Consider the following 23,301-nt stretch of genomic DNA (forward strand, 5'->3'; position numbering starts at 1 on the left):
CGAACCCGTATCGTAAATTCATTTTAAAACAACGCCACCTCGACAGCCCTTCGTGGAACACCGCGAGAGTTTTCGCGCAAGATTCAAGGGACACATTTGAGAAATCTAATTTATCGTCGCTCGAAGTTCGAGCTGGATTGGAGCTGGAAGATACCGAGTCCCGACGGCAGATGTGGCCGAGCGCGCGAAAAACGCGCCGGCCGGAGAGCCGGAGCCGGGGACTGCCGGGAGCGCGCGACGCGCGCGCGGCCGCGCGCAGGCGGCGTTCGCGGCTATGTTCAGGTGATTCAGGTCGCATGTAACGGCGCGGCGCGTGCACCACCCGGGGAGCGAGAAAGCGCGTTTTGTATCCGCGGGCCCGCGGCGAGGCGGCCTCCCGGAGTAGGAAAATCGATGGCCGGGACGAGGTGTGTCATCGACAACGACGCGGGATTTTCACGAGCGAGTCTAGACGCGCGCGTGTAGAACGAGGGAACGTATCAACTCCCGGCTGCTCCCGGCGGCGCGGCGTGGCTGATCGCGCGCGGCTCAGCGAGGGACGATCGAGAGACGGATTTCGATCTCGGGCGGTAGGTCCTGAGACTCCCCGAATCCGGTCGGTCGCACGCGCGAGCGCGCACCTTCGCATCCCGGGCGGCGTTGTCAACCCTCGCCTCGCGCGCGCTCGCCGAGCCGACCCGTCCTCTCATCATGATACCCGCCAACGTCAGCGCGCGTCGGCAAGCCCCTGGCAATCGCAGCGTCGTCCGCGGCACCAACGTCCCACGGAGCCTCCGCGCGATGTATCGGGTCAGAGTCTGCAATCCGGACTAAGACGGCCGCGATGACGACGACGTGCTGGACGGACCAGGTAAGGACTCGCCGACTTCGATACGTCTTCCGACGCCGCTGCGGCCGAGTGCGGCATCGCGGCGTCGGTTTCGGGGTGATCGGTGTATAATGACAGATGACAGCAAAAACTGTCGTAACTCAGGTAGGAACAAGTGACAATAAAGTCAAAATGACGATTTTTTTGGTCATTTTTTAGCATCATCTTACCATCATTTTGACGTAATTTTGACTTCATTGTGGCTTTCTGTTCTACCTGGGATAATAATTAATAATGTTAACAATTAATTATAAATTTCTATTACTGTAGAATATGCATTTAATTCAGATCCAGGGATGATCGTGTGCGAACAAGCGAGAAGTACGCAAAGCTGCATGGGTTATATTTAGACACATAAATTAATAATAGAAATCTAGGGGATGCGCGACATAAATATTTTACGGGATAGAAATTTTCCATTGCTCTCTCTTTTAAGCAAACTACGAAAATTCCAGATTTGTTGGTATGTACCTCTTTAAGTACCTCGCGTGTGATATGTGTTTACCGAGGTGTTTACGTTTTCTTGCAAAAATGTTAGACAAACATTTCGTGTTGTGCGAACGAGATTGAATTAATCTATTTTGAAGTGGAAATCGTAAAGTCGTAATAATAATAATTTTCATGTTCGTGTTTTTCCTTTTCTGCAGCTACGGGAGATTATTTAATCAGTATACAATTTAATAGAATAAATAAAGCGGATGGATTTAAACTTGAAGTACCTGAATACATTGCGCCGATTCTCGCGTAAGTTTATATTAAAACTCCATTAAAACTCGATATTATTCATCTTCGCATTTAACTAGACTTACAATTAGTTATATATTATATATAATTTTTATTTTTTGTTAAATTTAGGTCTGCCATGCAGATAAAACGTGATTTCGAATGCGTAAAAAATTGTATACTCGAAGATCGAGGTCCGTGATGCAATCAAGTGAAAATATTTCTTTACGATATCTTGTAAATTTCTCATTTGCTTTCATTGCTCGCGATACATCAAGTACGATTTTTGTTCACGTCCGTGATTATACTAATTATCAAGCGTCGCCTTGTATCTGCTTACGCAATGTACGCCTTACGGATGTTTATTTAATTTTATTAATGATAGGATATATATATATATAATATATATATATATGTATATAATTATATATATATGTGTATAATAATATATATATAATGTATAATATTATATATATATATATATATATGTACAATTATATATATATGTATATATATACATATATATATATAATTATACTTTTTAAATGTCTTTAAAAATATTGATTTATCATAAGTTGCACGAAAAATATCTGGTGGTGGTGGTTGTCAGGGGAAATTTAATTTAAAAATATCAGAAATGCAAATAAATAGATATTTCTACTTAATAATAATAATAATATAATTAATATATTATATTATACATATAAATGTATATATCTATTTACATAATATATATTCTATTGCGCGTTGAACATACACACACATACACGCACATTCACCCATTCGCGATTCTAATTTCGGAGCACAGATGCTTCTTCCATGGCGGTTCTCAATGTTACGTCATTTTTCGTAATGTCTGGAAATAATTTATTAGTTACGACATGCGAGCGACTTTGTGCTCGCACAAGCGTTATTTATATGTTATACGTAAAATTAAATTATAGTTCACATTTATCTCGTGCACAAGAGATACCACAAATAGCCTAGAGTCTAGACAAAAAAAAACTGTTTGAGCTGATAAACCGACGATTAAATTTAGCGGCTAAACAACGGGTATTATGCATGAGGAAATAATTCAATCATTCGTTCATTTCCAGAGTTTATTTTTGGAGTTTCTCTAGCGATATCAATTTTAATCCTTCGTAAGTTTCTACCGTAAAATATCTACGACAGAAGTCACCTTATTCTCGCAACATTCTATGTTACGAATTATTTGCATTCATTCAAGCAGATATAGGCCTTCAAGTTGTCAAAGTCTGTCGACCGGCGTTGTTTAACGACTAATAGATGATATTAATGCCAGACATTGTGTTTATCTTACGACACAAGAGTTATGGCGTTGTAACTTTGTGGTCTAAAATACTCGTTATCGATAGCGATAATTAAAAAAAATGTAGTATCGAAACCTTGCTCCGCATCAGACATTATTTATCGCCTCTTTGAAGTACATTTCCATTTGCGCTACGTCACGAAGAGATATTCACCGTAATCGCAGTGATAATAATCGTGTACTTTCTCTCCACATCCTTCATTAACTTCCTTGTTGAATTTAAAACGTACATCCCATTTAGTATAATCTTGAAAACGGGTGTATTTGGAAATGTGCGACGCGCGATGAAATTCAAACGCTCGTGTGATTTACGCACGCGGAAAGACGAGCAGCTCCTCAAATTTGCCATAATCTTTCTGAAATCCATATTATTGATATCACAAAAAACAGCGTTTTTTTCCATCTCAGTATTGCCGACGCTTTTGATAGCACAGTTTATCGGCGAGCATATAAATCATATATGTTATCATGTGAAAGTTACATGAAAATTTCTTATCTCTTTAGCAAATTAATGAGTGTTACTTTTATTCATATATATATACACACGCGTATGTAATATTTCATATTTTATTCTGTTTTATATAATGAAATTTCTTAATTCTTTTTAAATTGATTGTAAAACAAAAATCAGTTTGATTCATGCTCGATGAAAAAAATCGCGAGCCCTTATCACGCGTAAGATATCGTTTCTGCGTTCTAATGTCATGACATTATCGAGTATCGCAATGCCTCTCGTATTTTTATTCAGAAAACTTAATCTCGAATTCTTCCTTGGTGAATAGTTTGCGAAATCGCTCTTGCGTTATCTTCAACTGGAATCCGCTCCGAGAGGATTTCAGGTTCCAATTATACCAGGATGGTTCAATATTGAAAGTCAAAAGGCTGTAATGCAAAAGCTGTAACGAGCTCTTTCTAGGTACTTAGTTACAAGAAAAAGACTGAGGTGTATTAAGGGTAATGCGATTTAACTTTACAACCATGCCCCAGCTATCTTTTTATTGATGTCGTACAAGTAACGTGTGGATCAATATAATAAGAACGCATCCGTGCCTGTAATCTAGGAAACGTAATCTGCGAAAGATATTCACAATGTGACGCCGTAACTTGGCAGAAACGTGACTGGGCAGAAGTGCGTCACAATTCTTGGTTTTTTTGCTACTTATAATTATCTTAAAATCTTTGTTGGCACCACATATAGATAATAACGTATAGCAACGTATACCGATCAGGACGTCGAATATATTAACTTGTTGAACAGCCTGAAACCATATTTCAATGGCAAAACATCTTTTTCTACCGTCCGGCAAATTAGTCATCTACCAGACATCATTTCTAAATCTTGTTCTGTTATTAATAACTGTCAGGTGGAAGTCAATTTAATAAGACGCCGATTCTTATATAATCCTTCGCTTGCCGACGCTTTTAGTTCGATTTTATAAACTTTACGGAGTACAATTATAAAAATTATCGTAGCGATCTCGTTTTTTTTTTATCCGTGTGTTTTTATCTCTACTAATCTAAGCGTTATATTTACATCTGTCTGACTGCATGACATTTCTAATTGCAGGAAAGTCGTACCGCAAACACAGTCTTGTTGCACTATGACGGCTGCACCGAGGGGACTGATATCTCACGGCTGAAATCGCCTTGTGAAATCGCGCCATTCATCGCGCGGCCTTCGGATACGAAGCTTCCGCGGGAAAAACGATCGCGCGTGGCGTGCACGCTTCAGTACGACGCCGACTGTCGGGTAAGGAGCATCTGGTGTCACTAGCCGTGCTCCGGCGTAACCGGTCGACCAACGAAGCTCACGTTCTTCGATAATCGGCTCCGACGTGCAGCGGGAAAATCAGAGGCCGGTACAGATCGACGCCCTTCTTGGAAGAAACAGGTAAGCTATATATATACACATATATATATATACATATATATATCTCCCTTTTTTTCTCTCTGCATATTTGTACGCGCGATTCCTGACATTCTGCGCGAGAACGACATTGTAGATAGCAATCTACTCGTTCTATCGATCCATAATTATATCTGTCTGAATACCGAAGTAAGTATGAAGTGACAGCGTGATTGACGGTCGGGAAATAAAAGGAAAATGGGAGAGCGTTGTTGTGTATATACGTCGCGGATACTTTCTAAGTAAGATCCTCGCCGCAATTCGCATGTGACGGATGTCTCGAAAGTTTATTGAATTTATGTCTTAAAGGTATGACAAAGGGAGTCCGCCCTTAGGGATATCTATTTAAGATCAATTTTATTTATAAGATTATTAAAAAAAACGTAATAAGATCCGAAGAAGCTTCAATTTTCTTCCAATGGGAATATTCTAGAAAGGAGAACATTCTGAAAAAGGGAACGTTTTGGGAAAGAATGTAATATTTGTTTTCAATCTAACACATGGATATTATTGGTTCAGGAACATTGTTATGTGGAAATGCATTTACGCCGCGTGCCAACTTTTGCCCTTTAGAGATAATTAATTAATATCGTAATAGCAAAAACTGTTGTTTCGTGAAAGCAGCAAATCCGTCATCTGTGTACTCACGATATATTGTGTAGGCATCATTGTAATCGCGATTCGGAGATTAAAGGATATCGGATGGATTACCCAAATCCTTTCTCGACGGACTCGCTCGAAATTGTATTATTTCGTGAAATAATTCTGTTCACGTGCGCTCTTCCGTATAAACCTAAGTGACGTAATTGTCGGTGCCGGTGAACGGAACATGCGACGGCGCTTAATCCGTCAATTACTTACCCACCTGAGAAGTTCAACGGAAAGCACCCGTGTTTCGTAACAGGAAGTTTAATTTAACAATAAAGTGGGAAATTAAACGTAATCAATATAATAATAATAATTATTATTATTAGTCCACGTTAAATGTGAAATTGAAAATTAAAATTTCACAATTATCAATGATATCAGCAATATTAATATAATTGATAATAAATTTAATATTGTACTTCAAATTAATGTTTTATCCGGCAATGTGATATTGATAGAACTGGGATACATTTCGGATAAATGGACACGCGTATCTTTGTAGAATTTTCAAGTTAAAGATTGTAGAATTGCGTTATCATACTGATATAATTTTAATTTTTAATTTCACATTTAACATTGATAATAATATTCCCACCACTCCCGAGGTACGTCCACAAAAACGATAATGATTACGTTATTAATAACGATGTTCAATTTCCCGCTTTATTGTTTAATTTCATTATCGCAATTAATCGCAATCTCGTTTTCGTTACGTAAAGCATTACAGAAGCCAACGACCGATGGTACAAATTTATTACCTGCAACCCGGTGCAATTTAATCGCGCGCGTATTTCAGCTCGCCGAAATTTGGCGGATATTTTGGGCTTCATCTAATCTTCGCTGTGAAAATACGCGGCTTTTGCTATCGCGAGAATACTCATCACCATACCGTCCTCTCTTACGTCAAGATTTTAATTTATGCATCGCTTTAATTATCAGCTGCGTCTTCCCGAAGTTATGATCGCAACCGTAATTACGCCGTTTCAGGTGGTAACAAACGGTGACTTGCAAAAAAGAATCGATTCTAAACTGCTGGACGCCGGTTTATTATCGATACTTGTTCGATCATAAGAAACATTGTGATTACCGAGTTATCAGAGCGTTCCCCCTCCGGCTGTATAAATATCTTTATTTATGCTCATCATAAATATGCGCAATTTCAAACGACAACTAGTGGTTGATAGAAATGCTCAGACAAAAATTGAACTTAGAAGCGAAATTGTTATTCTATAAGGTATAAGAGACTTTGGGTCGAATAGATTTTCGGATGACTAATTAAGTTAAAGAGACGGCACTTATTAAGTTAAAGAGACGCGAGAATACAGTTTCGAGTAGTAATTATTTTATTGTTTATTTCTGATAATATTGAGTAACTCGAAACTTTTTCAGTTGATAAGAAAAAAAAGATGAGAGAAGAATTCGATAAATATATATCACATTATAAAAGGCAATGAAGTTAATTTGCTGGATATGTTTCTGATTATGGTATGAGTCTGAATAATAATGTATTCACGGTGCGAGTGCACATTGTAATCTCGCTGCATCATGCTGCGAAATTACGGCGGCACTGCAATACGATTTTTTTCTGCGATGCAAAAGACGAATGCGACTTATGTATGCTTACGTAACTATTGATCTCGGTAGCAAAAGTTACATGTGCTGCGAAATTCTGCGAGGTCTAACTTTTGCCGGTGACCGAAATTCGAGTTGGCAACGCGCGAACGGACATCCGAGTTTTCTTTTCTCCATAAAGGAAACACTCGTAATAAATCGCGTTACGATGATATCCGGAATTTAAAAAATAACAGAGAGTATAAAAACGCGAAATCACGCAAAAGAAGAGTACCGATAGAGTAAATCAATGGATTCAGTGTAACGCAGTTTTTTTTACAAATTGTTAAAATAGTGAATGTATGATTTAGCTAAAATAGACTGATATTATTCAACAATACCGTGGAATACTGATATGCAGGTTTTTGCTGAGCAGGTCCGCTATCAAACATTAAAATAATGTCGCTATTGCGACTATAATAGGCGCCATTCCATTCGGTCGGCTAATAAACGTAACTGCTTATAAACATATAGCATTTCGCGAATTAATTCCACGCGAGCGAGTTTGTTGTATAAGTTAACCCGTAACAACGCAGGTTAAATGCCGAGATAATTGTTGCGCCGAATAAGAGCCGGTGGTCCCCATGGCTCGTGTTTACTGAATCGTCCGGTGAAATTGATTAACATTCATCTGTAGCATTTGCGTTTCTCAAACGAGTAATACCGGCAATAAACCGGATTTTTTTCAAAAGGCATTGCGATGTTGATCACGGTTTTTTAAAATATACATTTACCTTTTAACAGATGCATTTACCGACAATGCATTTTTTTGCTGTTTTTTTGCAACAATCAGCATGAATCAGTAGTTTTGCCATATGCATTTATTGTCATTGCATATTCTAGGTGAATTTACATTTTATCATTTTATTTGACGTGCGTTCGGCGGAAAAAACCAATGGTTATTTATTTTAAGTTAATGTTAAAAACTGGCAATTTTGATGACTAACTCAGTATTTACTGTTTGCAAAATGCAGCACGTGTCAACGATTACGGCAAAACTTTTTATCAGTTTAAGTACGTCATTTCTATTTCGTGCTTGAATTTACAAGTAGACTAAACAAAGGCTCATTGAAAATTAGAATGTTTTCGTAAGAGTTATTTGAAACGTTTCTTTTTGTCTTGTTTACAAGCGTACCTAAGTGTACTTTGATACTTTAATTATTTAAGGGATGAAGGATGACTATGTCATAATAAATGAAAGTATTATATTCCAAGATGACCTCGCACTCAGATATTTTACATCGTAAATTTTACCTGCCATTTTCCTGCTGTTCCGAGATTTGTAATTTTAGGAAAAAGCTACGCTCAAGTTACGCATTATCTTTCATTAAGGTCGTTTCTGACGTCACAAAAATATCAAATTTGGGTGGCAGGTATTTTCAGTTTCTAGTAACTCCTAGTCTTTAAACAGAGATTTACAATATAGATCAGTATCTTTCAGCATTATATCATCACTTTTCTATGCCAAAGAGGCATATCCTGTTTTTCTTTCAAACTGTTCAATTTAATTCCGAATTATAATTTTGCGCGAAGCGTTGCATATTTCAAAGAACCGAAAGTATATCTCATTGAAGAGAATAATAGTATCTGAAATTATCGTATCTCTGATACAGTATAAAAATCTTGTTTCGTAGCTCGCAAAACTTTTTCGCGTGTTTTAGTAACATTAATGAATCATGAAATGTTAAGATACAGTCTTTCGTAGAATAAAATAGCTATGACACTCTTTGAGTGCATAATCGAAGGAATAGGTAAGATAATATGATTTTTGTATAGATTTTTTTACTAGATACTAATAAGAGATTTCAAAACACCACTTTAGATAAAAAAAGAATTCTACGGATTGTGAGGTTTATTTTAGTTGACAGCTAATTCTAAGATTATATCTTTCAGAAACTGATGGTTAGCTAATGAAATATATTTCCTGGTTGACTGCTTCCGAGATTAGATTGCTGGACCACGCATTCCTTGTTTCGTTTCCTTGAAATTCAGGGGATACGAGAGGAAAAGAGAGGGAAAGAATCCGACAGGAAAATGGCAGAACAAACCGCGCTATGTGATTAGATGAAGAAACATGTATTCGTAGTTTCGACTTACATATGTGTGGATGAAGGCGAATCTAATTGCGAAAAGCTGCAAAATTTCCATGATTTATGCGTTTAATCTCTCTCATTCGTTTCGCCTACTAGACGTAAGATGCTTGTGAACTTCATCGCGCGGTGAAATCGAAGAACGAGATCTGCGCGTGACGAATTTTTAATTGAAAACGAATATCGCGAAGAGCACAGATCGACGTCGGTGCTTCGTGCGATATAAGAGGAATCTTTAGATCGTCTCGCTCTGGAATTGACGATCACCTCCGTCCGCGCTAACCGAATTCCATTCAGGCGCCTCGCATCGCTTCTCGCCGCCGATTAATTGTCGATTAAGAATAGAAAACGCTGCGCTAAGCGCCAGCGTTGCTAGAATAGTTGGGGGGATAGATATCTGAATGCGCCAACAAACGCACCTGTAGCACGATTCTGTAACTCATCGTTATATGCCTGTATCAGATTATGGATTGGGATTGAGATTGCAGGATTGAAATTTGACCAATCAGAGCAAAGTTCAGCTAAACTTGTAGTGCCGTAAAACTTGATATTTCACGTATTTACAAATTCTGTTTCTAAATTCTTACAAGATAATTTTTCCTCATTATTTTTGTCTAGGCTTATCTTTACGTGACTTACTTTTAATCTAAAATTCTTTTTCTGTATCTGGTCACGTACAGTTATAAACGACTAATTCTATTACGCTAACAGACCTTTTGTTGGGTCCTTTTTAAAGGACTTTTAAAGGAATATCTCGAAAACTGTGCCCTGATATTGTGTCTAATTTTATTCCTAAATTAGAGATATTCGTTGCTATATTATTATGATGCTTTAATCGATTATATTTCTTCCTCGTGGTATTCCTAATTTCGCCTTCTAGAAATGTTCATTATACCGCCCATTTTCCTAATTCGTTTGCCTCTAGAATAACTCTGGAGCTCCCTCAGCCTTTAATGAGTAACAAGATCTTTTTTCGAGGGTAAATCAGCTAGGCAGGATGCTGACCACATCACTCCCTAATCCATGAAACCTCATGGGCTTTCTTAATCGTTAAAAGCAGAGGATATCTTTACCAACATTATGTGCTCTATTTTGAGTTGTTTCTATTTCCAGCATATATTGTGCGTCATAATTGTATTTTTAACAAAAATATGTAAGGGTGCGATATTAGAAACATTTTTTTCGATGTCTAAAAAATACTGCTTTTTTTGTTTTCCTTTAGAAAAGATAGTTAAAGTAAACTTTGAACACATTCATGCCATGGAGATCATATTATGATAATCCTAGAATAAAATGATGCGATTTAGTTATATTCTTGTAGGAGTTTTCAGTCAAAAATTTGAATTTTAAAAATAGGGTGCGATATTAAGCATGATCCCCTACGTTGCCTCTCGCTCGTGTAACAGTTACAGAATCATGCTAATGGTTACGATCCCATAAAGGCGACAACGCGCCCGTTGCCTTGCGTCAGAATCGCGATTATGTTATATCGTATACATAATAAAAACCAACGATCTCACTTCACTTACTGCGTAACGCAAAAGTTAAGGTCGCGCGTCGTCTTTTTAAGATACGCGACTCTTCTTTCACGACCGATATTTGCATGCGCGGTTTAGAGATAGCGCACACACATTGAAAAGTCTGCAAGATTACAAAGTGCTGTTAAGCGTCGAGTATATTTAATTGAAGCGTCAGCATTCCGCGGGGCGAGATCCCCATTGCAATTAATCGCGCGCCGACATTTACGTGGCCCAGTTCTCACATACAGTCCGGGGAGAACATGTAGAATACACGATTAAAGTTTCAATACGTATGTGACATTGGACATAGCGCCTGATTAAAATTTCAACAGAGATTTCATAGAGCACGCCTTCCTTTACAAATATAGGAATACATCCGTAAACTGGATACATATCGAGCGAGTCGTGACCAGTTGACCCCAGCGAGACATCGTTTTGTACCTATATATACCTACGTGTCTTGCGAAAGGAGGCATTCAGGTAACATATCGATTTAACCCGATCGTTAATACGTAACGTCCTTACATCTTTCGTCTTAATGGATTTCGCGGAGCGAGTTCTTTTTTCCTATTCCACGTCCAGTCACTCGCATGATAAATTATAAATGATAAATGTCAGAGAGGACGTATATTACCGGAAGAATATTACCGCCTCGTTTTTGCGTCGTGCCGCGATGATTTTATCGCTTATTCGTACAACTTATAACGAAAGAGAGAGAGAGAGAGAGAGAGAGAGAGAGAGAGAGAGAGAGAGAGAGAACTATTCCGCAACACTGAAAAAAGATTTTAGTTATAATAACCAAGGCTTGGTGAAATAGCTTCAACTAAAGGGTTTAGTGATTATGACGAAATAATTTGGTTAATGTTAACAAATTTGGTTAACATTAACCAAATATTTTGTCATAATCACTAAACCCTTTAGTTGAAGCTATTTCACCAAGCCTTGGTTATTATAACCAAAACTTTTTTTCAGTGAACGAGATAGAACTGATAACCGATACATGTGCTAGATACCACAAATTCTGCATATTCGGAGGAAATAACGGCGCTTAGAAATAAAATTCCTGGGTGAAATGCGGGGTAGCGTTACTAAACGCACGAAGCAACGTTCCCCAATTATATCCGTATTACGTTCATTATAGATCGTAATAACGAATAATCCTCTTTCAGCGACTTGACGTCCCTCGCGTTGCTAAACGACGTCCCATTTTCACGCAGGAATAGATCATATTCGTTCGTTATTCTCCATCGATCTTCCGCGCGGCTTTATTCCCACGACGAGTAGTAAAAGACCGCTATCGGTGACATGCGGGAGCACGTAAGCCGATCGCTTGAATATTTCTACGCGCCGTGAATAATGCCTTATTGTCAGAGAGCCCATCTCACCGGTGGGATACCGTCAACTGTCCGTCGATCGATATCGGCGCAATCGTGCGCAACAATCATTTGCCGTTTGCCATTCGATAGATTCCGCGATGAGATTCCTCCCCGCGTTATTCCCCCGAGGTATTGCCGGTAAGAATGTCGTAGCTTTTTCCTTGATGGGACTCGATAAGCAAAAAAAAAAAATAATAACAATGCTCTCTTGTCAGTACTTTAAAACTGTACAAGTACTGATAATTTTATCCTTGGCCACCTGCGCGCCGGGCCAGCTGACGTTCCTTATCTCATAAAGATATCTATTCCGACAATTTTTATCTTAGGTCACGCACTTCTCGTAAAAATTAACACTCGACAATACCAATAATCTGACGTTGAGATCGAAATGCCTAAATCGCGGTTGGACCATTGTCAATTCTTGTCTCTGTCGTTGATCTATTACGTTTCTCGAGTGACGTTGCTATTCTTAACTGTTAAGCATCATAATGAAAATGGACCGTGCTACAAATCGAGAGACGTTCCCCGCGGTTATTTGCGGAGCAGGTGATCTCGAGTAGAAGCGACGGGTAATGAGGAGAAATGGGAGCTAAGTATAACGATCTCTCGATCGTGCGTATAAACTAGGCGACCCATTGACGCTTTTTAACGCGACCGCGCTTTCTATCATCTCACGCGTCAGTTCGTCCACGAATGCAAAACAAAAATGTAATTTTCACAACACCTCCACGGAAATTTCGACTTTCCATGCCTAGAGAGGGGCGAAAGTGACCAATTTCACGCCAGGGCGGCATTAGCGGGCGGAAAGTGACCACTTTCCGCCCTAGGGAGGAAAGTGGTTACTTTCCACCCGCTATGCCGCCCTGGCGTAAAATTGGTCACTCTCGCCCCTCTCTAGGCATGGAGGTCGAACTTTCCGTAAAAATGTTGTGAAAAATATCGTTTGCACCTCGGGTCGAAAGCTTTTTCAGACTCGTGTGATTTGCTGATGCCCTCGCCTTCGGCTCGGGCGGCAAACTTCACACTCGTCTGAAAAACGCTACTTTCGCCCCTTGGTGCACAATATACTATTTTATCTGCACATTTCTATGTATTTCTTACATTTTTATTATGTTATTGTTTCTATTATTATTAGATTATTATTTCTAGCCACTATTTATTCTCCTAGATTTATTTTTTACGTCTTTTTATACATCTCTATTTTTAATATGTCTTCGCCGGGCTCATCTGAGTAACCAGGCCGTTTTTAACGGCCGAAAGGTTTGCCGATTTATGTCGCGGTAATTGTACTTGGGACACTTGAGTGAACTCAGTGAACCGGTTAAGCGTTAGAGAGTAGGAAACACGACGCCAGCGAAGGCCGCTAATGAGAACGAAGGTCACGACTTTTACTTTTTAAAGACGTGATCGTCACTTATCTTCAAGATCTCTCGCTCGCGATCGATATAGATTCTACGCGATTCATGAATTAGAATAAGTCGTAAGAATGTTTGCACTGATTATATTAGAGATATCACTTATAACACTTTACATTCATAAATCGCAATGTCATCCAAAAAGTAACGTTGTTTATTTTAAGTATAGTAAATCGTTTATCTTATCGACTTTTTACACATTGTGTAATTAACTAATGCGTAGAAAACTCTTTTATAGCTTGCTTAGATAAGTTTTCGCAGTCGCTAATACGCAATTGTAGACGTATAGAAAGTAGAATTGCAATATATATATTCAATATATGTTTAATATATATTTAATTATATTTAATAGATAATATTATATATATTTAATATATATTTAATATATACTTAATAAATATTTATAATATATGAAACATATATTGATATGTAAATTTGTGCCTTGGTATTATGAAATATAGGAATTTTTGTGAGATTATCTACTCGTTCAGAAAGAAATTATCGGCGCCGCGTAACGATAACGTCTTGCGTAATAATCGCACTATTTATAAGCGCGACAAATGTTGAGACCGCAATTTAAAGATTATTTCAAGGAAAATGCTGCGTACTATTTTACTCTTCCGTAATTTTGTACTTATGTGTCATTACATTGTCATTTACAATGTTTTTACGATAAAGTAATCGTTCTCTTTGCAGTAGAACGGATCGACGGGAGAATTGCGTTTACGGAGATATAAGATACACGAAGAAGAAAAATGCAGAACGGATTTGAGGTCGACGATAACGACGTCATTTATAAAGATGTTGTCATCATAGGTAAGTGCAGAGAAATGTCTTGAGCTTCATCGAGAAATAGCTCGATAATAAAAGGCATGATACAAAAATCGCGCAAAGGGATAATAAGTAAGAACGTACTCGTGATAGAGTAAAACGTGAATGTGCAAAATCATGCAAACGTGTTGCTGAAAACAATTTCTGTTGTCACAAACATTATGTAAACATGAATCGTAACTCGTCTAGGATTCATACTTATGGTGCTTTTACAGCAAAGATATGTAAATTACTTCCATCAATATTATGTAAATTGTACACCAATAGAACCTCCGGGCGTAAATATGTAATCTGTTGGAAAAATGTAACGAATATTGAATAAACCGTTGCTTGAAACAAATTCAATACTATTTTTAAGCATTCGCGGACGCAACTTTACATATTATTTGCACAAACGCTCGTCACGAGTTTCGGACATATTTCGTAAATATGACGGACGTTTTGCTATCTGGGTACAATCTGACTAAATTTTTTAACGTGCATACGTATGGTTATTTGACACCACTAAAGGTAAATGTACCAGTGCCGGGACACTTAAGACCTATGTCTAGACACCTTTATTATTTTAGTTTTTAAATAAGTATAACGCTAAAAATATAAAAATATAAAAACAAAACTAAAAATATAATACAAGAAAAATATTTTTATCTTTGATTCTCTTTAATTCGCGTTATAACTTATTTAAGCACTAAAATGAAAAAAAATGTCCAGGCATTGGTATATTTACCTTACGTTGAGGATCAACAAGCTCCTTATTTTTCTTGTGTTTGGCATTAATTTCCCACAGAGCTAAAATTCTTATCGTAAGAGCAATAGCGTCTCAAATAAAAAGTTCGTGGGAAGAGTTAAAATATCTCTGTGAAACAGTCAGCAGTTATAACTCGGAGCTCAGTTGCCGGGAAATTAGAGATTGTCATACATAAAGATATTCTACATTATCTCTGATTCTTAGGAAACGGGCCCAGCGGGATATGTCTGTCATATATGCTCGCCGGAAACTGGCCTTACTACAACGGCGAACCTCATCCCGGCGACGATATGCTGACAGCGCGATTACGGTTCTACACGACCGGCAACGAGGAGTGCGGCGACGCGTCGGACGATGCGAACATCGACGTGACCACCAACAATCGTCGTCAGTGCTCCAAACCCGGCAGAACACAGGGCGGGCTAGCGCACAGCACACGGTCCAAACTCGAGTGCCTGTCCTCCGGCATCGAGGGCAGAGGCGGTGGCCGACCGCTGGCTCTTCTCATGGACCAGCTGCAGCATCCATGCGTCGACGCCGGCCTCGATGTAGCTTCGCTACTCAATTGGAGTTCCGCGGACGAGCATCCCGAGCACAGGATCGTGGATCACGTTGTCCTTGGCAAGGGCCAACCTGGCGGTGCCTGGCAGGTGCATAGTGAACGATATTTCCTTGTAATCCTGCAAATAGTAGATTCTCTTCCACGAAACAAAATGTGTCACGATAAATATAAAAGTAATGAAAAGAAAAATCTTAATAAATTAGAATATATAATTATTGAAAAATTAAAGATTTTACGTTAGAAATTGATAAGGCTGATTGCAACAGTATTACTTTACTCTTAACGCAATACATTTATGTGAAAAGTGCTTTCAATATAAATTTGACACTTCTTTAATATTATCTTTTAGTCTATGGATCCCAATGTACTCACCATCAGTCTGAGTCGATGGATGTCTCTCCCTGATTTGGATCTGAGGCACTGGGAGAAACTCGTCGAGGTCGAACACTTACAAAAGTCGGTTTTAGCGGAAAGCGACATTTATGCGCGGCTAGAAAAACTGAGCGTTTGTAAGGCGTCCAGTCGAGTTTCCATGGGTACCGTAGCAGCTTATTACAAGGACTACGTGCGCAGAAAAGGCTTGAAACAATACTTCCGATGGTACATATTTGAAATAGATTATCTATGGCACGAATCCGTCACTGACATCGATGCAGATTTTCAAGCAATTTGTTGCAGTGGGACCACAGTTACCTCAGTAAGACCGAACCCGGAGAGCAAAGGAGGATACAATTGGATTGTAGACGGGTACGAAAATAAAAGTGGAAAGCGATTTCGGTATTGGTGCAAAAGGGCGGTTCTCGCAACCGGCTCGACCGATTTATCGAATCATCTAAACATCCCAGGGGAGAATACGAATCCCAAATGGGTGACACACGATCTCAATGATCTGGAGACTCGATTAGGACGTTTGGTCGACGAATATGGTACGTAAATGCAGGATTATATAAAGAAAGAGAGATTGCACCTAATTTGGTGATTTTTGAGAAAGCTTATCTTCCTTCTTTTACAGTTTTTTATTTGGTTTATTGCAGAATTCGATTTGTTCTCATCTGAGAAACCGTTAACCGTAGGCCAAGAGTTGACCGACGAACAGATTCCACCCGTGTTAGTAATCGGAGCTGGTCTGAGCGCGGCCGATGCGATTATGGCTGCGCGTTTTCGAGGCATACCCGTGCTGCACGCATTCCGCCACTCGTTGAACGAGTGGGGCAAACAGACCGCCGAGAGGATAACTACTAGTTACGATCGATTGCAATGGCTGCCGGATTCCATATATCCGGAGTATCATAAAGTGTACGAGATGATGGCTGACGGAGGTACAAATTATTCTCTGTACAAGTCGTTGCCTGGATACACGCTTGTCAGTCTCTGTGAGAATCGCGAGAATGGAAACACGCATACAAGGAGGACAGCCACTCTTGCTGCTCCTGACGGTCGGCTGCACACATTTAAAGTATCCATTGCGGCTATTCTTATCGGTACATATAATATATACTTCTTAATAACAGTTCAAACTAGTAAATATTGTGAAATAAATATGATCGTAGATATTGAAGCGTTCAATTGGCAAATTTGCTGATGTTAATGTATTGAATAATTTATTTTAGGATACAAACCAGACCTATCATATTTGGAAGGTGGCGGCATAGGATTGGGTAAATTTGCAAGTAAGCCGATCAATAGTAAATCGAATCCAATTGAAATCGACGATTTCACATACGAAGTGATCAACGCGCCGGTAAAAGGACTTTACGCATTAGGACCTTTAGTCGGTAACAACTTTGTTCGCTTCGTTCTGGGTGGTGCGCTTGGAATTCTGGCGCACATTCTACATACCACAAATACCTGAGAGATCTGACAGCCACTCGCGCAACTCGATCGTAGCTTAGTAAAATTATTTTTAACGAGTAACAAAGAAAAATGAGCTTTGAAAGTTAAACGCGATTAGTTGTGCATGAGTTAATGTTATGTAATATTTGTATTAATAATAATTTAATATAAATTATAAATTGTACGTTTTGCCGTTTTGAGCCATCTTTATTTCACTTCTCTTTGCCGGTTAGTATCAATTTTCATTTCTAATCCGAAAATTATGCTGACTGTGAATATTAGCAGAATTTTTCTGGTATTTTCTCTTGAAAATGATGCTCCTTTGTACATTCAGTTTTCAAATACTTACCCTATAATCTTTTGTCGGAGAACTAGAGATTGTTTCATTTATCTACCGTGTATCGGTGAAGATGGTTTAAAGTAGAGCCGAAACGTACGATTTATAATTCATAATTTATAATTTATAACATTAACTCGCGAACAACTAACTTGACTCGCAAAGTCCATTTTTCCAAGTTACTCATTAATTTTAATATCGAGAGTCTTTAGACTTAGATAATTAATCATGTATCAAAATTATTTTATATGTAGACATATTGTCAATGGCATCGTGTGACTTCTGCTCAATTCGTGAATGCTGAATAACTACCCTCTTAGTTCTTAAACTTTACATAAAGAGATTGCTTAGTAAATCTGTTTGTACATACTATTAAAATTATTTTTATATTCCTTTCCATATTACCATTCGCGAGGAAACGATCGATTTTTTAGTGTATAACTATTTAATTGTTCAAAATATCTCCTAGTGAAAGGTAAATGGCGAAGAGATTACAAGATTTACTCAGCGAGTAGTGACTTACAACGTGCGGAAAAAGATGATAGTTCAAATGCTACCTTAGGTCTATTTTAAATCTGTTCGCGCTTGTTAACATTCCATTTAATAAGGAAATTATCTATGGGAGATGGTATCGATGATATGACTCGCACCTAAATTTGACAATTGTCATATTATTGATAAATTTGTCATGACTATACATTATCTCTCCAGAAATACACCTTATTAGATTCCACACTTCGTACATACAGTTAATACATAACTGTTGGAGTCTGTATTGTAACGAGTTTCGAAAAGAAAAACGAATAATACAACGAAACTCTTGACATAAATTTAATATTATATACGTATTTAGGATTAATCTATGTTTGCCTTTTTACGATTAAGTTAAAAATGCTTTTTATGCACATTTATCTATACACGATTTATATGTAGAAATGCTTTTAATAACTTTTATTTTCGTGGGATTAGAAAGGATATTTATATACCCAGACGCATGACTCAAATCGGGACGTATGACGTCTTAAAGACGTCTTAATGACATCTTTGAGATATCTTATGTTCCAATTTGGGACATTGTGTTTACTAGGTATTCTTATTAGAATGTCCGGACAGTTGTGCTTATCGAAACGCACAAGCATTTTTTATATTGCGCATTTTTATTTCCTGACAATTTGCAAATGAGAACACGCGTGAATTAGACAATTGCAGACGCATCTTTTACGTAACATCTTTAATCCGCCGTGTAATATGCCTTTACATCTCTTATTAATAAGCTGTGATTACTTTAGTGAAATAGGCTAGTAATGTTTTGTTGTTAGTATAAGGTATATGATATGTAATACTACCCTTTTAGTACAAAACGTTTCCAGAAAAACTTATTTTTTTATTACTTAATAGTTTTTATTTACACTTAATTTAGAAACAGCGTGCCTTATTGCTTATATTTTACATTATTTTATTTATGATATGCGATATACAATTACATATGTACAATTATATTAATTAAGTTTTATGTTAATTAGGTTTATTCAGTTTAAAGATGATTTAAAAAAAAAGAGAAATATACTTTTCATAATTTTATTACATTTCAAATGGAGATTTTATTGCTCTTTGATAATGTATCGTGAAAATGCGAGAAATATTATCTTGTTATGTTAAACATGCGGTATGTAAACTTATATGTTAATACGTACTTTAAAAGTAAGCCTAAAACGCGTATTCAATATAATGTTATGATACATTTGATATTAGCGGTCAGGCGAGATATTGTAGCGTATACAAGAGATAAACCGAACATTGAAGCGTATCATTTATAGCATAGAAACATGTGGTTTTTAGAAGTTTTATTAATACGAAAGTTGATATATATTGATATATTAGCTAAATGACGACAGGGATATGTATGGATACTTAATACGCAATCTGTGATAGGAAATGCAATGTTCAAGAAGCGATGAAGTAGAAAAGAGACTACGTAAATAAAACTTGAGCACCATTATATTTGGTAGACACGTATTTTTACATGCAAAATGAGGAGCGATTTATATAAGAAATATTATATTGATATATAATATTATATAGTTTAAACAAAATAATGGAAGGAATCACCATCCGAAATCACATCTGTCTCTTTGATAGAACGGCAGCGGACAAATCCCACTTGTCACAAGAAGCTCCTAGTGAACTTTAAAATACCAGGAAAAAATCGTATTGTTACTTCTTATGGTGTTTAAAAAAAAAAAAAAACAATTTGTAATACCTTATATAGACCATTCTGTGTATGTGTACACAAGAAAATGAGCAGAATTTATAAGGACTTAATTAGTCATTGTTTTATTATGGAATGATGATTTAACAATTGGATGTACAGAATAGTTTACAATACAGATATAAAAAGTTAAAACGCATTTTTTTTCTATTATGCGATATCACACGGAAAAAAAAATAATTTATACACGTTATCGCTATAAAAAAATATACATTCAAGTGAGATAAATAAATTATTCTATCATAAATCTTATTTTTGCGATCACTCTTAGTATACATTAGAAGAATAAAAATACAGCGGGATTATCTAAATAAAATTGCAAGGATTACGATATATTATGCGTGGAGGATTGTTTTAAAGATTAACATCGATTAAAAAGATTAATGCCACATTCATAGTTGATTATTTCTATCATATTAATTCATAAACAGACTGAACAGACATTTGCCATAATCTTATGAATACATCATTTTTTCCTGACAACACTTGAGAAAAATCGCACATACTATTTTAAAAAATAGCTTTCCATCATTATATACATTTACAACAAACTCTCTATAAAGGATTGTTTTATTTTATGGAACACGATGATAAATACCAACAAGTATACCAATATTCTTACGTTAATTTTATTCTAATTATAGTTGATTCTACGTTTTAAATATGACGAACAGGAAGCTAAGTAATATAATAGCTGCCGCGAGAATCACGATGCAGTACAATTTTTTATTGGCCTTCTGATACGAGTCGGCTTTCTTTAATTGTTTGTAGCCCTCTTGTACTTGCACTTGCGTTTGCTCGAGATTGTAATCGATCCGGTCTAAAATAGTACCCTGATCCTGTACCATTACTGCAAGATCCTGTGCATAATAAAAATCTACATTTTTATACGAAACTATCGTCTTGTCGCCACTGGCAATAAATATCAAAACGGTATACTTGAATTTACCCCAAATCAAAGATTTGTATTCGCTGCATTATATCATTATTATATTATCATAAATATTCGCGCGCGTGCGTAATACACAAAACTTACCTTGAAAATATGTTTTAAGTCTCCTATACTTTGAACTATACTTCCAATCTGTTCCTCCCTCTCCATCGCCAATTTCATTCTATCTTCCGGCTCCTCCAATTGTAATAAAACCGAGTCCTGCCGTTGCTCACTTCTTTGCCAATAATCACCAGCTGCCTCGTTCAATTCCATCAACCAAGGATCGGTTGCTACATTATTTAAAAGAGATTGGTCTTCCGCGAAGAACTGGTTGTTCCTCTCCTCTCTTGATTTCACCTCTGCAAAGATTCATCGAATTGCAATATAAATAACGCTACAGTTCGTTAAAAATATTAATAGCTGCTCATCTTTAAATCATACAAAGGACATACGTGTCAGATAATGATTCTGCGCTGCTCTATATCGAAGACCTAACTCCTGCAAGGCAGTCGAGAGGGCCATTACCGCGCTGGCAGCTAGACGACGTTCCGTAGGTTTACTTTCGTGCCTGCCGGCCGACTTAATTGTTTGTACTTGTCTATAGCCACTGGAGAACGCACGTCCGATCTCTCGTGTCAGCTGCTCCATTTGCCTCTCTTCCTGCGCAGTGTTACAAAACACATAAAAAATCCTGACGTTGCAATTATTATGAAATGTAAAAAATTTCACTTGGTTGACGGTATTCTTCTTTTGCGAAGCAAGCGACAGAAGCGGTTCTTTCAAATCCAGCTGTCTGTCAAGAACCAAATTAGAACAGAATGAGGAACTGGCGAACCTGAGATGTATCGTCCAGGGTGGGCCTGGTAAGCTGCTTAGAGTGCAGCTCGACCAGGCTGTCTATCTTCACCCGCAATCTGCTCAAGATGTACTGCGTCTCCTCCAAAGCGTCCGCCCAGGCAGGCGGTGCACTGCTGTCCCCGCTAACACCCCTGAGTTCGACATTGTCGGATGCGCCAGAATCTGATTCCACCAGTGCCGCGCGATCGGTAAGATTCTGAAAGAGCACGCATTGAGGATGATAGGGCGAAAAGATAAAAGCGGCAAGCGGAACAGGTTAAATGTACGCACCTGTTCGGCGTAAATGTGCCTGCTCTGCAGAGCATTGTTTCGCATTAAAACGAAGGGCTCGGTCAGGTTCCTCGTGGCCATTTTTCAGGTGTTATCTCTCCTTATCTCTACGCGATATATCTCGTAATCATTCCACCGCGCTGCGCTACGCACCGCACACCGCATCAGCTGTCATCTTGAAACAGCTGATCAGTCAGATCAGTGATCACCACGATCACCAGGCCTGCTCCCTCTGTCTCTCTCCAGCTTTATCTATTTCTTGCACCATCTGTGTTCAAGGGTCGGCAGTTGTATTATTTTGAGTTTAAAAAAATGAAAATTGTATCAACACACAATTAACTTATGTTCCATTCGTAGATTACAATTTTGTTCATAAAATTGATGAATAAGGATAATGAACAAACCTGAAGTTAATATATTTCCTTATATATTTATCTGATATTTTACCAATTTACCAATTTTTCAAAGTTTAAACTTTTAATATTTAAAAATTAACGGGCTTAAAATATTTATTAATTTACAAAATTACAATCCCTGAAGTTTCCCAACTGATTATATTCTCCTGATACTTTTGTTAATTTTTGAGATTTTAAATTTCTATTCTAAAAGTTCTATTCTAAGGTTTAAAATTTCAGAAATTCTTAAAATTTCTGTTCTTGGAATTATAGAGCTCTCTTTGTGCTCACTTCTTTGTCCATTTTTAAGATTTTAATTTTTCGCAGTTCGAATTCCCAGAATTAAAATTGCAGGAATTAAAATTCTTGGAATCTCGATTCTCAAAATTTCAATTAGTGCAACCTCCTTGCTAGTTATATTCTCCTGCTACTTTGATCTTGGAGAATTTATAAAATTTTGTAACTGATTCTCTCTTTCTCTCTCTCTCAATGAAGGTTACTATAAATTATCGATGGTCTATAAATTGACAATTTATTTTACCGGCTGTGGTAAAATTGCATTTATATAAATATTTTATACATATCGACAATAAGTATCAAAAGAATATATAAATCAGGTAAAAAGTTGCACTAGTTTAGTAGTTTTATAATTATGAACATATCAATCTGTGAAATCAAACCTCAGAAAGTTCAATTCTTAAAATTAAAAAAAGTATCAGCTAGATTATAATCTGACAAGGAGTAGCATTACTTGAAACTTCGAAAAGTGACAGATAA

At 37.4% G+C, this 23,301-nt stretch overlaps 2 protein-coding genes and 1 long non-coding RNA gene across 5 annotated transcripts; 1 reads left to right on the plus strand and 2 right to left on the minus strand.

The window, feature by feature from the left end:
• The first annotated feature begins 267 nt into the window (after positions 1–267).
• Positions 268–20,048, plus strand: LOC139820336 (oxidative stress-induced growth inhibitor 1). Of its 3 annotated transcripts, XM_071790514.1 has the most exons (8): positions 268–850; positions 4,489–4,812; positions 14,184–14,303; positions 15,271–15,716; positions 15,978–16,228; positions 16,307–16,554; positions 16,663–17,109; positions 17,239–20,048. In XM_071790514.1, the coding sequence occupies exons 3-8, from the start codon at positions 14,243–14,245 to the stop codon at positions 17,478–17,480; spliced, it is 1,695 nt and encodes a 564-aa protein (XP_071646615.1). In that variant the 5' UTR covers positions 268–850; positions 4,489–4,812; positions 14,184–14,242; the 3' UTR covers positions 17,481–20,048. The 3 variants fall into 3 exon arrangements, with proteins under 3 accessions (XP_071646615.1, XP_071646614.1, XP_071646616.1); XM_071790513.1 differs by lacking the exon at positions 268–850 and having other exon boundaries at positions 4,174–4,812; XM_071790515.1 differs by lacking the exon at positions 268–850 and having other exon boundaries at positions 4,174–4,812; positions 14,187–14,303.
• LOC139820350 (uncharacterized) lies at positions 2,253–4,531 on the minus strand. Its single transcript, XR_011733946.1, has 2 exons — positions 4,456–4,531; positions 2,253–4,180 (listed from the first exon to the last, which is right to left on the minus strand). It is a non-coding gene; the product is annotated as an uncharacterized lncRNA (long non-coding RNA).
• On the minus strand, positions 20,028–22,369 carry Syx16 (syntaxin 16). The gene is made up of 5 exons (XM_071790529.1): positions 22,130–22,369; positions 21,837–22,055; positions 21,454–21,661; positions 21,104–21,360; positions 20,028–20,927 (listed from the first exon to the last, which is right to left on the minus strand). The coding sequence occupies exons 1-5, from the start codon at positions 22,208–22,210 to the stop codon at positions 20,718–20,720; spliced, it is 975 nt and encodes a 324-aa protein (XP_071646630.1). The 5' UTR covers positions 22,211–22,369; the 3' UTR covers positions 20,028–20,717.
• Between the last annotated feature and the right edge of the window lie 932 nt (positions 22,370–23,301).

This window comes from Temnothorax longispinosus, chromosome 10 (assembly GCF_030848805.1).
Source record: "Temnothorax longispinosus isolate EJ_2023e chromosome 10, Tlon_JGU_v1, whole genome shotgun sequence".
NCBI classification, from domain to species: domain Eukaryota; kingdom Metazoa; phylum Arthropoda; class Insecta; order Hymenoptera; family Formicidae; genus Temnothorax; species Temnothorax longispinosus.

Bases quoted from the DNA above. Each gene is read 5' to 3' on its own strand.
- LOC139820336 (XM_071790514.1), top strand. From the start codon at position 14,243: ATGCAGAACGGATTTGAGGTCGACGATAACGACGTCATTTATAAAGAT. The intron at 14,304-15,270 runs GTAAGTGCAGAG...TCTGATTCTTAG, and splicing joins TAAAGATGTTGTCATCATAG to GAAACGGGCCCAGCGGGATA. The intron at 17,110-17,238 runs GTACATATAATA...AATTTATTTTAG, and splicing joins CATTGCGGCTATTCTTATCG to GATACAAACCAGACCTATCA.
- Syx16 (XM_071790529.1), bottom strand. From the start codon at position 22,210: ATGGCCACGAGGAACCTGACCGAGCCCTTCGTTTTAATGCGAAACAAT. The intron at 21,662-21,836 runs GTTCGCCAGTTC...AACACTGCGCAG, and splicing joins CCCTGGACGATACATCTCAG to GAAGAGAGGCAAATGGAGCA. The intron at 21,361-21,453 runs GTATGTCCTTTG...GAATCTTTGCAG, and splicing joins GCAGAATCATTATCTGACAC to AGGTGAAATCAAGAGAGGAG.